Source organism: Lampris incognitus, chromosome 4 (genome assembly GCF_029633865.1).
Source record: "Lampris incognitus isolate fLamInc1 chromosome 4, fLamInc1.hap2, whole genome shotgun sequence".
Classification (NCBI taxonomy): Eukaryota; Metazoa; Chordata; class Actinopteri; order Lampriformes; family Lampridae; genus Lampris; species Lampris incognitus.
The window spans coordinates 26680517-26695939 of NC_079214.1; the positions used below are offsets into that span (position 1 = coordinate 26680517).

The 15423-nt window shown below is 44.7% G+C and overlaps 1 protein-coding gene across 1 annotated transcript; it reads left to right on the forward strand.

Annotated features, from left to right (window-relative positions):
- The first annotated feature begins 600 nt into the window (after positions 1-600).
- On the forward strand, positions 601-15121 carry scg3 (secretogranin III). The gene is made up of 12 exons (XM_056279054.1): positions 601-1131; positions 1645-1697; positions 1855-1897; positions 2096-2332; positions 4460-4602; positions 4945-5100; positions 5188-5419; positions 5908-6024; positions 7872-7955; positions 8620-8730; positions 9977-10066; positions 14894-15121. The coding sequence occupies exons 1-12, from the start codon at positions 1029-1031 to the stop codon at positions 15010-15012; spliced, it is 1488 nt and encodes a 495-aa protein (XP_056135029.1). The 5' UTR covers positions 601-1028; the 3' UTR covers positions 15013-15121.
- The last annotated feature ends 302 nt before the right edge of the window (positions 15122-15423 follow it).

Here is a 15423-nt window from a genome sequence, read left to right on the forward strand (position 1 = left end):
GACTTTTCATGTCTTGAGATGAAAGAATCAGGCATTCGTGCCAATAGCAGCTTACTGTCACTAACGGTGGCTTCAACAGCAGGAGAGATTTATTTTGTTAGTGTGCTGTAGGCTCTAACTCAGTGGACCTGTGCTGTAATTCCCGTTGAGGTAGAAGTGAATTCTGAGTTACTGCTGTTTGCTTTAATTGAGTCTATCTGTCTCATAAACCGCCTACAGTATGCCTCCTCCCCCAAACACACACACACACACACACACACACACACACACACACAAAGAACATTGCTTTATTCGTGTGAGTTAACTGCACCTTAGGGAGCCACACTTAGCCTAATTAGCGACACTTAGCCTAATTAGCGACAGCTTCCAGTGTCTCTACACAAAAATGAAATGGCTGTGTAACTGGAGCAATAAACCCCTCGCCCGTTTGTAACAGGCCCAACCGTGTTTTTGGTTTCCATCAATTTAATGGCGTGGGCCATCGACCGGGGCGATAGTAGCTGTGCACCGGTGACGCAGGTTACGTTTGACGCAAAGACATGGGCGGATTTTCGGATCAACTTCCTCCGCCCCCCGCCGGACAGGGTTGCTGATGGAGAGGGGAGGTGCTGTTTGTAACGGAGCGCCGCTGACAAGAAGGCAAGCGGTTGCAGTCGTCGTTTAGACGGAGGCACAAGGAGACCGAGAGACCGTCGGCAGCTTATCTTGTTATAGTTACCGCGGCTGACCTGGTTCTCAGCACCGCGGGTCGTCAGCAACTCCTCCCCGCCGGGCTGCGTCGGACACAGCGGCTCCGCAACGAGCAGCTCCCCCCTCCCTGCTTCCCTCCCCGCCCCCAGCCACCTTCAGCACCACCGGAGAAACAGAGTGGAGCTGTCCACACGTTCAGCACTTTGTTTCAACGACGCTGTTTTCCCACAAACGCCAAAAAGACAGCTGGGGAAGACCGTCTCCTTTACACCTATTTACACGGGCATCTTTTTCTAGGATCCTTTCTTTTTTTTTAAGAAAAATAATATTGTTTCAGCATGGCGTCAAAGTGTGTTGGCCTCTGGATCCTCTCCCAGCTTTTACTTCTGAATGTAGTGTGCCAGATCTCTGCCTTTCCCACACCTGCCGCCTCAGTGGATGGTGAGTTTGTAAAATTCTTCTTTTTAGTTTTTTGTTTTTGTTTGTTTTTTGTTTTTTCCTTTAATGAATTTCGTGGTCTTTGTTGAGCCTGAAAGTCGCGTATCAACTAGCGAAGTCTGTAAGGTTGTTGATGTAAAGAGCTTAGCAATTTAGCTAACGAGCATGAAAGTGGGTGAGGTTTTATTGGCATCGCTTTGCTAAGGCCGATTTCTCGGTTCTATTTTCAGTTTAATCTTTTGTTTAGTAATCCGATTAAGCTATGCCCCCTCGTGTCAAGTGGCAAAGGCTACATTTAATTTGAAACTCCAATAAAGTCGCCTATTTCGATAAAGCACCTCGCCAAAATAATCGAAAGTGCAGTTCAGAATACATTATCGTCCTCCCAGCAGCAATATAGCCTATAGTTCGGTTCATAGCAGTAATCTGCAAACTCGTCCAAAATCAACACCAGTAAACGATGTTTTCTTCGCCCATTTGATGATTACATACTGTTTTGTATTATTATTCATGTAGGTAAAACTGTGTACAACAGACAGTTGACAGAAGAGAGACCACTCCAACAGCAGGTAAGCCTTTATCCATGTAACCTAAAGTTAATATTTCCCATCCAATATCTGGACAAACTGTCTTTATAGACACTATGCAAAAAAAATATGTGGCGCAACATACGTCATTAATTAGAGCTTGTCAACAGAAACTTAAATATGTTTTATGATTTTCCAGATTGCAGAGGCAGACAGCGTGCAGGCTGCAGTACAGTCTGCAGGTAAGAAGACAAGTCGTGGCCAGTCAATAAATTACCTTTCTCCACATTAGCGCAGGCTCATGTTGTCACTTACATCAATGGCTCTCATAACAATTGGAGAGGATCATTCAAATATATTTGAAATAGTTTTGTCAATTTTGCCTGGTGGATTGTTCTGTTTTTGACCACTCTGTTGTGTGTATTTTGCTGTTTATTCAGAGACCAAACCCTCCACTATTCCTAAGGATGTAGAATTAGAGGAGGACAGTGATGACTTCACTGCGCTAAAATCCCTGGCTGAAGGACAGAAATCAAAGGAGGCCAATGAGATGCCAGTCAAACCAAGCCAGAGGGAGGAGCAGTATATCCCAGATGAATCAGACTCTACCAAGAGCCGGCGTTTGGCTGAGGATTATGACTCCACCAAGAATGGCATGGACTATGGCAAGTACCAAGGTACACCTACCATTGTGCATTTGTGCAAATTTTCAGAAGGCGTCATTGTGGCAAAAAGGGTAAATTGGTATTGATGCAGTGACTGTGCTGCCCACCGTCATTATGGCAGGTTGTTGATGCCTGTCTGTGTGTTTGACCCCTGTCCTGGCACTTCTCAGGTTTTATGCCTATATCCGGCACTGTCAGGCCATCAGGCAGACATTTTGTGTGAGGGGAAATATGAGATAGAGCGAGACAGAGAGAGAGAGAGGATTATCTTCTCTCCTGCTGACTACTGTCACATTGCTCTTGCTGAGGCTCACACCATGATCCCACCTACAAAGTTTCCATCTTAACTGTCTGAATTGGGGACTATAAACATTGGGTAGCTGACCCTCACTCTAATGATCTCCCCACCAGTAAAACTACATCCATCTTATTTGGAATGATTAAATGATGGATAGTATTGAGAAAAGACTGATCAATCCATTCTTCACATAGCTGCTCTGATCCAACTCTAAATTGCTGATGCTCATAACTAATTACAGTGCTCTTAAGAATTACTTCAAGAACAACTGGGTAAACTAAATTGATGAAAACCCCTTTTTTCCTCAATTTCTGTGGTTATTTCAGCCAAAAAAATGTTCCTGATTACTTATAAATGGATGCAGGATTTAAAATGTATTGATGTCTTGAGTTTGAAGCATTGATTTTATGCATTGTAGCAGATCTCCTTACATCAGGAAATATATCCTGGTTCTGCCAAGCAGACATATGGGGCACTCTACTGAATCCTTTGTCAATACCACAGAGACTCATCTTGCATTATGTCTTACATTGTACTCTGTTCCCCATTAGCAAGTACACTGCATTTATTCAGTCTGGATTTCATCATTGGAGTACAGTAAATATTGCACTGTGTGTAATTCGATACATGCACCGATCTTCAGCATGATGCAGAGTCTTCGAGCTGAAGTGAATCAGATACAAAATGCTGAGTATAACCGATGACATTTTCACAAAGCTGACTCTGCTATGAAACAGCTATTTGCTTTATGATGAGGCAAAATTTAGCTCCTTGTTTCAGCTTCTATTTATTATTATCAAGAGTGGAATAAAAATATCCAAGTTATTCAGGGATAACCAAGGCACAGTAACGATGATTCACCCTATCTAGGACAGAGTAGTCCAACATTTGGTGATGTGCATGTGGATTAGAAAGCAGCTGCTTTTAGAGGCTGTTACATAAGAATCAAACTGCTACAATTCCCATAGCTCTTGCTCCATAATGCAAGCAGATATTCTGAATTGTATCGCATTGATGAGTTGAAAAAGTGAGTGGAGGGTGGAAAATAAGAAGAGAAGAGAGCAGAGGAGGAGAAATTAGTAATAACTATTAGTAACAAAAACAGCTGAGCTCCACCCAGTTGGAGAGGAGCTTATTGCTGGAAAAGTCTGGCGTGGTTTTGAGAGGGAGATTTTACCTAAACAAGAGTATAGGACAATACAGAATCAGGCAATAGAGAAACAGACAGACAGAGATGGGCTTAGAGAAGTAAAGTCATGTCTGGTATTAATCCAACAACAAATAAATGATCATTGGCATCCGATTAGCATAGTGAGCTATTCTGTTGCCTACCAACATAGGGATCGCCGGTTCAAATCCTTGTGTTACCTCCGGCTTGGTCGAGCATCCGCAGACACAGTTGGCCATGTCTGCGGATGGGAAGCCAGATGTAGGTATGTGTCCTGGTCGCTGCACTAGCGCCTCCTCTGGTTGGTCAGGGCACCTTTTCGGGGGGAGGGGGAACTGGGGGTAATAGCGTGATCCTCCCACACGCTACATCCCCCTGGTGAAATTCCTCAATATCAGGTGAAAAAAAGCAGCTGGCGACTCCACATGTATCGGGGGAGGCATGTGGTAGTCTGCAGCCCTCCCCGGATCAGCAAAGGGGGTGGAGCAGTGACTGGGATGGCTCGGAATAGTGAGGTAATTGGCCAAGTACAACTGGAAGTAAAGGGGGGGGGGAGTCCAAAAAATATATATATCTGATCATGACTGATGTCAGACACGTGTTCAGTGATTCTGCTGTACATTTGATGACACAGTGCATCAGAGAGCTAGAAATGCCTGACATCTCCCCTCAGATGACCCAGAGAGCTTCCGCCAAGTGGATGGCACCCCACTGACAGCGGAGGACATCGTCCAAAAGATTGCCAACAAGATCTACGAGGAGGATGATAGAGGAGTGTTTGATAGGATCGTCTCAAAACTTCTCAAATTGGGACTGGTAGGTTCTGCCTGGATGGCTTTTGAGTTTGCATGCTATATCACTTTGCTCAGTGGGAACTCCCTCGTGCAAATTATTTACCAGTATACAGGGAAAAAATATTCAGCCCTGAAAAATCTTCTTGCAGTTCTCTAAGTAGTAAGTAGATATTACGCCTCGGTACCATTCTTTTTGTCTGGAGTGGATTTCTCTGTAACAGCAGTGTACTTGCTGGATTCAGTCAGTACATATTATTCTACCATGCCTAATCACTGTACTTAAGCCTATAATAACTCATGACTTAAGAGACAGCATTGGAAATAGTTTAAAGACACCCCCTTCTTTCTCCCTCTCTTTGTGTAGATCACAGAGAGTCAGGCTGATACTCTGGAGTATCAGGTGGCTGAAGCTCTGCAGGATCTTATCACTAAAAATGCCAAGAACAACGAAATTGAAGATCTGGAGGGGGACTATCCAGCTATCAGGGGAGAGCAGGATGACAGACAAGATGACAACACGGTATAATCTGCAGTAAACCTTTAAAGACAATGACAATAATGATGACAATACTCACCAATGGTCTCTAATGTTCAGGACATGTCACAGTCACCCAGGCGCCGATACGATGATGATAATGAGGAAGATGACGATGAGGAGGAGGAGGAAGATCAGACTGAGGAAGATGTGGACAGGGATGTGGACGAGGAGGGGGATGACACAGTGGACAACACCTGGGACAGAGGCACTGAGGAGGGCAACGAGGTGGGCCCCAAGGATGGCCTCCAGGACCTGCAGTACTTCCCCAATTTCTACCGTCTGCTCAGAAGCCTCGATTCAGGTAGCCACACACACACACACACTCAAATTGTAGTGACATTAGCAAACATGATGAACTCGGAGCTATGATCATGATTTTTATGGCCATGTCTTCTCTCCATTGACCTGTGGATCCAGATAGATCAGGAAGGGGGCAGGAAAGGTTATTTTCAGGACCGTATGATGGGATGGATGAGTCATGGCTTTGTTCTGCCTGCCCCCCACCTTGACCCCATGCCTGTATTTCCCTGAAAACTCCTAACAAACTGCAGATGAACAAATTGTGCACGCACATGCACAGGCAGTCACATGTTTACAACCACGTATATACACACCCATGTTACACATTCATGCTTCCATTAAAAGTTACAACTATTCACAACCTGAATTATCATGAAACATCTTGCACAATTGTAACTGATAACCACAAACTGAGTGTCAGTGGAAAACATTGATTCTGTGTATTGATGTATGTGAGTCTGATTAAATCCCTGTGGTTTGGTGCTGTAGATCAAGACGCCCAGGAGAGAGAGACATTGATAACTATCATGAAGACCCTGATTGACTTCGTGAAGATGATGGTGAAATATGGCACCATCACACCGGAAGAGGGAGTCTCTTATCTGGGTAAGCCTGAAAAAAGCAACCCTGTTTTTTTGTGGATGGGTAAATTCAATACCTGTATTTGAGGCGAGCATGTTGTAGGCACCAAAACCCTTGAAGACTTCATAGCCCTGTTTTTATATGTATTAGCGTGTGTGTGTGTGTGTGTGTGTGTGTGTGTGTGTGTGTGTACGCACACGCATGAGTGTGTGTAATGAGCATGAATGAATAGACTCGCTAGCTGGTTGGCTAACAGGTCAGACCCTTTATTTGACTGGTTAGCGCAGTTGCCCATGGTGCGGGTGACCCAGGTTCGCTTCCCGGCTGCGGCAGATTCCCGGCTGCCCCCTGAATTCGCTACATTGGTGTCAGAAGTGGAACGGTGAGACCGTGAGGCCATCGGAAGCGCGTGTGCCCAGAGGCATGATGGAGCTGGTATGCTGAAGCACGGGGACGCGGTTCCCGAAGGAGGGGGGTAGTGTAACGATCATGAATGAGTAGACACGCAAGCTGGTTGACTAACGGGTCAGACCCTTTAGTCGACTGGCATGGTTAACGTAGTTGCCCATGGTGCGGGAGACCTAGGTTCGCGTCCTGGCTGCGGTGGTTCCCAGCTACCCCTGAATTCGCTACATGTGCATAGCTACGTGTCTGTGTCTGTGTTAAACATATGCCCTTTTTGTGCACAGCTAAGCGTGTGTCTCTTATCGACCATTGTGAATGCTGTTCAACTACACTGATTCTTATGTAATTGACATCTCATCAGCAGCTAGTCAGAAGGTCAGCCACAAATGTCAACTTTCCCTCTGAGTCCCAAGAACCACCGGACACTATCTTTCTCCATCCAAAGGACTTTCCCCTCTATGATGCGAATGAATTAGAAGCCCCAGCTCTTCCCTAGCCAAGAGCTGACTATATTCTATTTCATGGTCAACCTAGATACCTCGTTATCAATAGAGGAAACGTCCAAAAGTGGTGGTTGTGCATCGTGCATAGTCAACCACAGTAACACTGATATAGTATATAGTAAATTATAGGCTGATATATGTAGACTGTAGCAGTACAGTACTCCTTCAGATGACCCCTGGCAGCTATTAGGCTACCTGACTGTGCTGTTATACCTGAGCAAATGACCACCTCCACATTATTTATGTCCACTGCTCAAACAAACAGTACACAATAGGACAAAAAAAAAACAAGCACACAGCGAGGGTAAAGGCATATACGCATACACAAATTGGGGGTTTCCTGGGCAACTGTTTGACTTTGTGTATAGGTTGTGGGGAGATAATGGGATGGAAAAACATTGTGTCCTAGCAACAAGTTATTGTTTCTTCCTACTGGCCCAGCGGGCGGAAATGAGTCATCGAGGTATACAAATGTCAGTCACGCAGCTGTCAGTTGAAGGTAATCTGCCACAGGGAGATAAAGGCTAAGAGGGGGGGGGCTGTGGTGCATCCTGCGGGGGTGGAAAGGGAAAAGATATAGAGAGGAAAGGATGGGAGGGAAGGGTAGGAGGAGACCGTTGTGTGGGCAGAAACGTCAATTGAGATAACGGGTATGAGTGTGCTACAGGTGGAAGTCCATAGACAGGAGGTGGTAGATAGTGTATATATATATATATAGAGAGAGAGATGCAAGTTGTTGGAAAGGACCAGTCGAGAAGGGTCGAGAGAGAGATGAAAGAAATGAGAAAGCAATATTTACATCATCAGGTCGTAATTATCATCAGGCTATCCCAACCTAACTCTCTTCATCCCCCACAAAAACACTGTTCTGCTTTCAAATAGTCAAGCTGCTCTCACAGGGTGATTGTCTGTTATATAACCAGACATTCTAATGTAAAAATGGCCTTGTTTCCTCACCAACAGAGAACCTTGATGCCATGATAGCCATGCAGACCAAGAACAAACTGGGCAAGTCTCTGGGTGCTTCTGACGTCATTGGAAACACTGGTAAATGTAAACAAGTAAACCCAATATAGTAGATGAGATAAGATTATATTAGATTCGATGAAGCTATCCCCACAGGCAATTTGGGTCATTACACCAGCAACAAGTAGGATATAGACTGTTATAAAATAATATAATATATATGAAAGCTAATACAGCAAATTAAACCTACTGAAGATAAAGAATGATGAAAAAAAAACATTGATATTGTATCATTGTCCATACACTGACTATTGACATATTTACAAGTTTTAGCAAATGTTTGTGATTTACAGAAACACATACAAAAAAAAATATATATATATATGTAAGGGTTTTGTAAAAAGTGCATTGTTGGCTTTCCACTTTATTAGATTTACAGAGCAGATGCCGAAGTGTGCAATGGCAGCTGTTGACACTCAGATACTCTACAATGAGAATTGTGTTCAGAAATATCTCTAGAAATAAAAAGAAAAAAAACATGCATTGATAGTTAGGTGCGTTTCAAACAAAAATGGACTCTCCATCTAAAAAAAAAATCCCAAGAACAAAATTAATAAAGACTGCTTTACAGTGCATTTAGCATGTATGCCCCAGCAAAAAAAAAAAAAAATTGCCTGTATCCAAGGTTGGGTGACCTGTTTTCTTTTCTCATTTCGTCTCTCTGCTGTGTCCTCGCTCGCTCTAGGAAAGAATGCAGATGAGGACGACAACACCAAGGCCGAGGCAGCCAAGATGCAGAAGGAGTATGAGAACCTTAAAGACTCAACCAAGGAGGATCAGCCGCCAACTGAGACCAGTCAGTCCATTACCACTTCTCACCAGTAGAGCCAACTGTCTCTCCCAAACATCTGGGACAGAAAGTCAACAGACAGGATTCGTGATTATCTTTTTGCTAGTTGGGTTAGCTCGTTTGGTGAAATGAATGCAGCCTGACAAAATTTTAATATTAGCAAAAACTACAAACTTTGTGCCTCACCAGGAAACGGCCTCGATGTTTTGTATTCTGTTTTCACTGCTTTGTTTTGTGTCAAAAAAATTTTCAAATAAATGAATCATGGCAACTCTCAAATATAGCACATCCACACTACATTGGCTCTATAAAGCTAAAACGTTTTCTTTTCTCTATTTCAATGAACAGTCAAGAAAGTAGGTTTAAATGGGATGGTTACGCATTGCGGGGCTGGGAGGAAGACGGCAGGACAGTGTAGCTAAAGCTGGTCACAGTTCAGTCCCCGCCCCTTCCTGAACTAGGCCAGTCCAATAACACTGAAAGGAAAGCCTGTAACAGCTGCCGTAGCAACCCCTGTCTCCGCCCTCTACTGTACTCCCTCATGGGCTTAATCCAAGCACACAAGCACACAGAAATATTAAAGCAAACACAAAGAGAGCAGATTTGCATCAGTACATCATTTTCCACAGGAAATGAAGTAAATTATAAGGCCTCCACAAACTTATCTCTATGTAACAGGAAGCAATAAGTTTTGCTAATATTTATTTAATAAAGGAAAAAGTCCTATACAATTAACCCTGGGGAATCTAATCATCTATAACCAATAGGGAAGTGATAATCTAATCTAGATTGGTAAATAATGGAAATTTTAATCTCAGGCTACAGCAACAGCACATCTCTATGTACTACGGGCACACACATTTATTAACATTTCCTCTGCCAGAGCCAGCACAAAATGAATTTGGGCATTTAAAAATGCACAGATAACCCAGTGTGAATACATAAACCCAGCTACTATTTAATTTCAGTTGTTAATGAGTTGGAGGGAAAAAATCCACTGTAGGCGTCTTCCTTTTGGAATGATTTATCAAAGTCAACAAAGACTAAAAAAGGGATAAGTCATTATTAGTCTTTGGCTTACACTTTAGTGGAAATCATTTGATGAAAATCGCCAGAGGATCATTAAAAGACTAGCGGGAAATGAGATGATGTTCTATTTTTTTTTTTTTTATTTTATTATCTTTGAATTTGCGGTAACTCATAACAGACCTCAGCTGGACCTCATAATTTTTTGCTCTTTTCCCAACTCCAGATCAACCGGGCAGGTCAGAGACTTATTTGGAGGCCATCAGGAAGAACATTGAATGGCTCAAGAAACACAACAAAGAGGAAGGCAAAGATGGTGAGATACCAATATCCCTGTTATAGCATGAAAAGGAGAGGATGAAGGATATTACAAAGGCTGCGGTGCCACTGGCCCCCATCCCCCTCAGTTGAAAGAGTTAGACTAGAGAGAAAACGCTGTCTCCTTTAGAAATATGAATTCCACGGGACATTTCCATCACAACCAGTTGCCCCCAGCACTCTCCACACAAATCTGTTTATGTTTGATTCTAACCACAAAAGCATTTTTAATAAGCAAATGTGCCCATATGCAAGTAGCGTCTCCTCGCTGGAGTGTGGCGGGTCACAGTTGGGTCTAAGACCCAACTGTGAGGAAATTAAGGCTTCTTTTGTTTGACCGGATTTGCAATTAAAATCATGTGAGAGGCGAACGCAGAAAGAGGCTTTTCTCCCCAAGCCTCATGAATATAGATGAGTCCTGATGAGCCTTGTCCTAATTACTCTGATAAACTATAGCTCCCCAGTGTGCAGACAAAAATCCTATTCGTATCATCCTTCCTACCTGCAACAGACGTGTGTCTCAGCATTTGTGTGTGTGTGTGTGTGGTTGTTGCTGTGTTTGTGTCTCCATAAGTGGTCTGTGTTCATGATTTCATGCTTGCATGCACGTGAGTTTGTGTACAAAGGAGAATGAGTCGTGATTATTGAACCTGAGTGCATCATTAGCACTTCAATAGCAAAAATCCACAAAGCCCAAAAGAATAGACCCCTCTCTGTCATCCTCTCTCATTGGCTCTCAGCATTTAGTGTGTGTGTGTGTGTGTGTGTGTGTGTGTGTGTGTGTGTGTGTGTGTGTGTGTGTGTGTGTGAGATATTTTTGTCTTGATTTGTCTTGATGGTGCTGACTAACTGCTAATCTAACTGTCGGTACTGATAATGATGTGCACAGAAAGTGAAAACTCAATCTCCATATGGTGTTGCAAGAACTGGCAGTTTCACACACATCGCTTCAATACTAACACACAACATTAATCACACACTAAAGGCAATTCTGAAGAGGTGAGTTTTGATTAATGATGTGAACATGGACAAATCGGTGCAGTCTCTGATGTGCTTGGGGAGGGGGTTCCAGAGGGAGGGAGCAGCTATGGTGAAGGCTCTGACGCCCCAGGTCCAGTATTTAGTCCTGTGTGGTGGAGAAAGGAAGTTGGCATCGCAGGAGCGAAGATTGCAGGAAGGAGTATGGTAGTGGAGTAGGTCGGTGTGGTAGGAGGGGGTCTAGCTATGGAGGGCTTTGTGAGTGAGGAGAAGGACTTTGAATTGGATCCATTGTGGGACGGAGCCAGTGGAGGTTCTGGAGGACAGGGGTGATGTGGTCACCAGAGCGGGAGAGGGTGGGCAGGTGGGCAGTAGAGTTTTGGGTGTACTGGAGTTTGTTTAGGACTTTGGATGATGAGCTGCAGCAGAGAAGGCGAGTGATGGGCGGAGAGGAGCTATGTTTTTGGGTGGGAAAAAGGCATTTGTGGTGATTTGATTGACGTGGTGTTCAAAGGAGAGGTTGCTGTCAAAAATGATGCTGAGGCTGCAGATGAGTGGGGAGAGAAACAGAGTGGTGTTATCGATGATTAGGCAGAAGTTGTGAGTGGTTTGGATAAGGGAATTGGGACCGATGATGAAGTGGTAGGCGCGAGCTAATCGGCTCTGCACAGTAGAGCATCAATGCCCAGCGGTGGTTAATTAAGTGGAAGAGTATGAAATGTTAATGAGTTAAGGCTATTCAGCTCATCCATCCACTGTTGATGACCAAAAGTAGAACAGCTCAGAAAAAAAATAGAAATTGCATAGCCAATTGAGATTGAAAATGGCTTTGAATCTTCACTGAGGATGGATCAATAAGGGGATTCACCCAGCTGGTGAGTAAGCAAAAAGCTCACTGGAGAACAGGGCCAAGCAGACAAACACAAAGTCTGACCCGGATTCCTCTGCAGGCCCCAAAAATGCCTAACATGGAGGGTATGTAGCGCTGCTGTCTACATACCCATATGAGTTGGCTGGGATACCGAAGAGGAGCAGGGTGGGATGGGGGCACAGGGGGGTGACAGGGAGAGGGAAGGAGGCATTGTATTCCTTAGAGATCCTGCCTGTCCTGCATTTATCCAGGCCACATCATTAGCATTCAAGTGTACAGGCAGCTGTCTGGGAAAATGGGGCCTCCCTGCCTGACTGTTAGTGATGTGGGGAGAGGAGACAGATAAAAGTTTCAGAATAAACAAATTCAGACTGGCAGACATCCGCACAAAAGCACACACACAAACACATGCATGCACGCGCGCATGCGTGCTCACATGCACACACATACGGTATCAAGGCCATGTGAACTTCATTTAGAGTTTGTGAAAAAAGCCAGATTGTGTAAATTGTGGTCACTCTCATTCAGATGTTATAACACCACAGCCACCCAGATTTTTTTCGGCAAGAGTGTTCTTTATTCTCCCTGGGAGGATATCTTATTTATGTATCACATCACATAAAAAGGGGTGGCACAGTGGTTAGAGCGGTCACCTCACAGCCAGAAGGTGCTGGGTTCGAGCCCCGGGGTAGTTCAACCTTGGGGGTCATCCTCTGTGTGGAGTTCCCATGTTCTCCCCGTGTCTGCGTGGGTTTCCTCTGGGTGCGCCGGTTTCCTCCCACTGTCCAAAGACATGTAGGTCAGGTGAATCAGCCATACTAAATTGTCCCTAGGTGTGAATGCGTCGGCCCTGTGATCGACTGGTGGCCTGTCCAGGGTGTCTCCCCACCTACCGCCCAGTGACTGCTGGGATAGGCTCCAGCATCCCGCGACCTGACTTCGGATAAGCGGCTTGGGTAATGGATGGATGGATCACATAAAAAAGATATTTGGCCCTGAACTATTTTTTTTTTTGCCATTGAAGTAGTTTTAAAGGCCCCAAACTGCTCCATGTCCCTGGAACAGGTCTCTTGGTGAAAGTGGTTATTACATGATACACCGAGATGTCTAGATCTGGAGTCTGTGCATGCTGTTCTACCTTACTTATCATTATCATCATCATCTTTTTTTCCTTCTTCTTCTTGTTCTTCTTTTTCGGCTTATTCCCTGTTTCTCAGGGGTCCAGCCTTCTCCTTCTTTCTCCCACGCTATTTTCTCATCTCCCTTTAACATCTTTAATGTTCTAGTTTCTATATATCTTTCCCTCTCTCTATCACTCGTGCTCTCAGGAAAAGCACAGCTGGAGGATAACAAAAGCTTTCGCCACCTAATAACAGCGTCATAGAAACAGAGTGGGCAACAGTCCATTTATTATGTTTACAAGAGCCTTCCATTAGTGCAAACTCAGTGGACTGTGTGTGTGTGTGTGTGTGTGTGTGTGTGCGCGCGCGCGCGCGCAGCCGTGTGTATGTGTGTGTGTGTGTGTGTGTGTGTGTGTGTGTGTGTGTGCGCGCACGCGCATGCACACGTGCACATGTGCAGCCATGTGTGCATTGTTGTGCACACCTACTACCTGCATACCTTAACCAGAGGAACAGATGGAGGTTGTGGACCCATCCTAGTCTTGTATCAGGACTCATTATATAGATGCAAGTGAGAATAGTGCTGACTCCAGAAACATCCTCTTAAAAGCCCACATACCTCATCTTTGCCACCGTCTAGCTGCATTTCAACAAAATCGAAGTGTTAGAGTAATGAGGTTGAACTGGGTTTGCTACCAAAACACTGAACATTTGGATGGATCTAGGCCTGCTGCCAGATTGTCCAGAGGGTGCAGAGCTGTATTATTTTGGCTGTCCTCACAACATCAACTGCCCCCGCCCCCCCGCCCACCTACTTCAAAGCAGCAGGGACTGAAGCAGCAGATGTATTCCTGCTCTCAGAGAGACTCTTTTTTTTCCCTTCTTCTTTTTACTGTGATTGATAATACGGGAGATTAGAGTGTGAATCACCGGATAAAAATACATCCTACTGCCACTGCCTTGAAACGGCATTTAGAGCGCCACAAGCATCCACGATTTGACAGATGTCAGGATGGAACAGAACCGTCAGATGGGACTTTGTGAGGGGAGGGAGATTGATTTGACAGACAGCCAACAATGACCAGGTTTTTGTAGAAGAACATGGGCAGCAATATGCTACTGGCTAGTTTATATTTAATGTTAGAGGATCACTCATCTTCTCCCAGTCTCGCTCCCAATTCACTGGACATTTTTGTCGGTGTACACCCGCGAGCACATGATGACGTTACTGAAAAATTATCGTGTTTGCCACGAGAGAAAATCAATGCTTGGGCGTCCGGGTGGCATGGCGGTGTATTCAATTGCCTCCCAACACGGGGATCGGCGGTTTGAATCCCCGTGTTACCTCCGGCTTGGTCGGGTGTCCCTATATGCACAATTGGCCATTTCTGCGGGTGGGAAGCCGGATGTGGGTATGTGTCCTGGTTGCTGCACTAGCGCCTCCTCTGGTCGGTCAGAGTGCCTGTTTGGGGGGGAGGGGGAACTAGGGGGAATAGCGTGATCCTCCTACGCGCCATGTCCCGCTGGTGAAATTCCTCTCAGTCAGGTGAAAAGAAGCAGCTTGCGCTCTACGTGTATCGGAGGAGGCATGTGGTAGTCTGCAGCCCTCCCTGGATCGGCAGAGGGGTTGGAGCACTGACCAGGATGGCTCGGAAGAGTGGGGTAATTGGGTGTCCCATCTCAACACCAGGGGCTTTAAGGTTCAGACATGTCTGATGCATTTATGAGCAATGTTCACTGCAGACTTAAACCATTTTGGCCATGCGACCTCCTTTTGCAGCTAGCATGTTCAGAGACGTTGTGCTCCGTAACCGCAAGACAATAACCGATTTACTTTCTGCATCTGACAATACAGATTATGACTTGTCCAAGCTGAAGGACTTTATGGACCAGCAGGTGGACTCGTACATTGAGAAGGGCATTATTGCCAAGGATGAAGGCGAGACCATCAAGAGGATCTACAGCAGCTTGTAATCCATCTGCACTCAGCATCTCTCAACAACCTCTGGCCTCTCACATGGAACTGAATTTGACCCCCAAATCTCTCAGAGTAGCTTGAATTTCATGTTTATCTCCCATAGCAACAAAGCAAAGTATGTACTTTTTATGTATTCAAAATCTTAGGGACTATTTTTTATCATCTACGAAATTCCCTGAATGTATATTATGGAGGAATACAATAGTATGTACTCTGTGAATCATAAAGTATGATTATTAACAGCGACCAAACTGATTAGTAAGCAGTCTTCACAGTGAGATAACTCGGTAAGTGACCAGTGTCTTTGAGAGAGAAATCCACCAAGTATGTTATCTAACCCATACACACACATAACTGATGGCATTTATTACCGTAAGGACTGAAACTTGACCCCTGTTGGAACGGAT

Bases quoted from the DNA above. Each gene is read 5' to 3' on its own strand.
- scg3 (XM_056279054.1), top strand. From the start codon at position 1,029: ATGGCGTCAAAGTGTGTTGGCCTCTGGATCCTCTCCCAGCTTTTACTT. The intron at 2,333-4,459 runs GTACACCTACCA...ATCTCCCCTCAG, and splicing joins GGACTATGGCAAGTACCAAG to ATGACCCAGAGAGCTTCCGC. The intron at 10,067-14,893 runs GTGAGATACCAA...CTGACAATACAG, and splicing joins CAAAGAGGAAGGCAAAGATG to ATTATGACTTGTCCAAGCTG.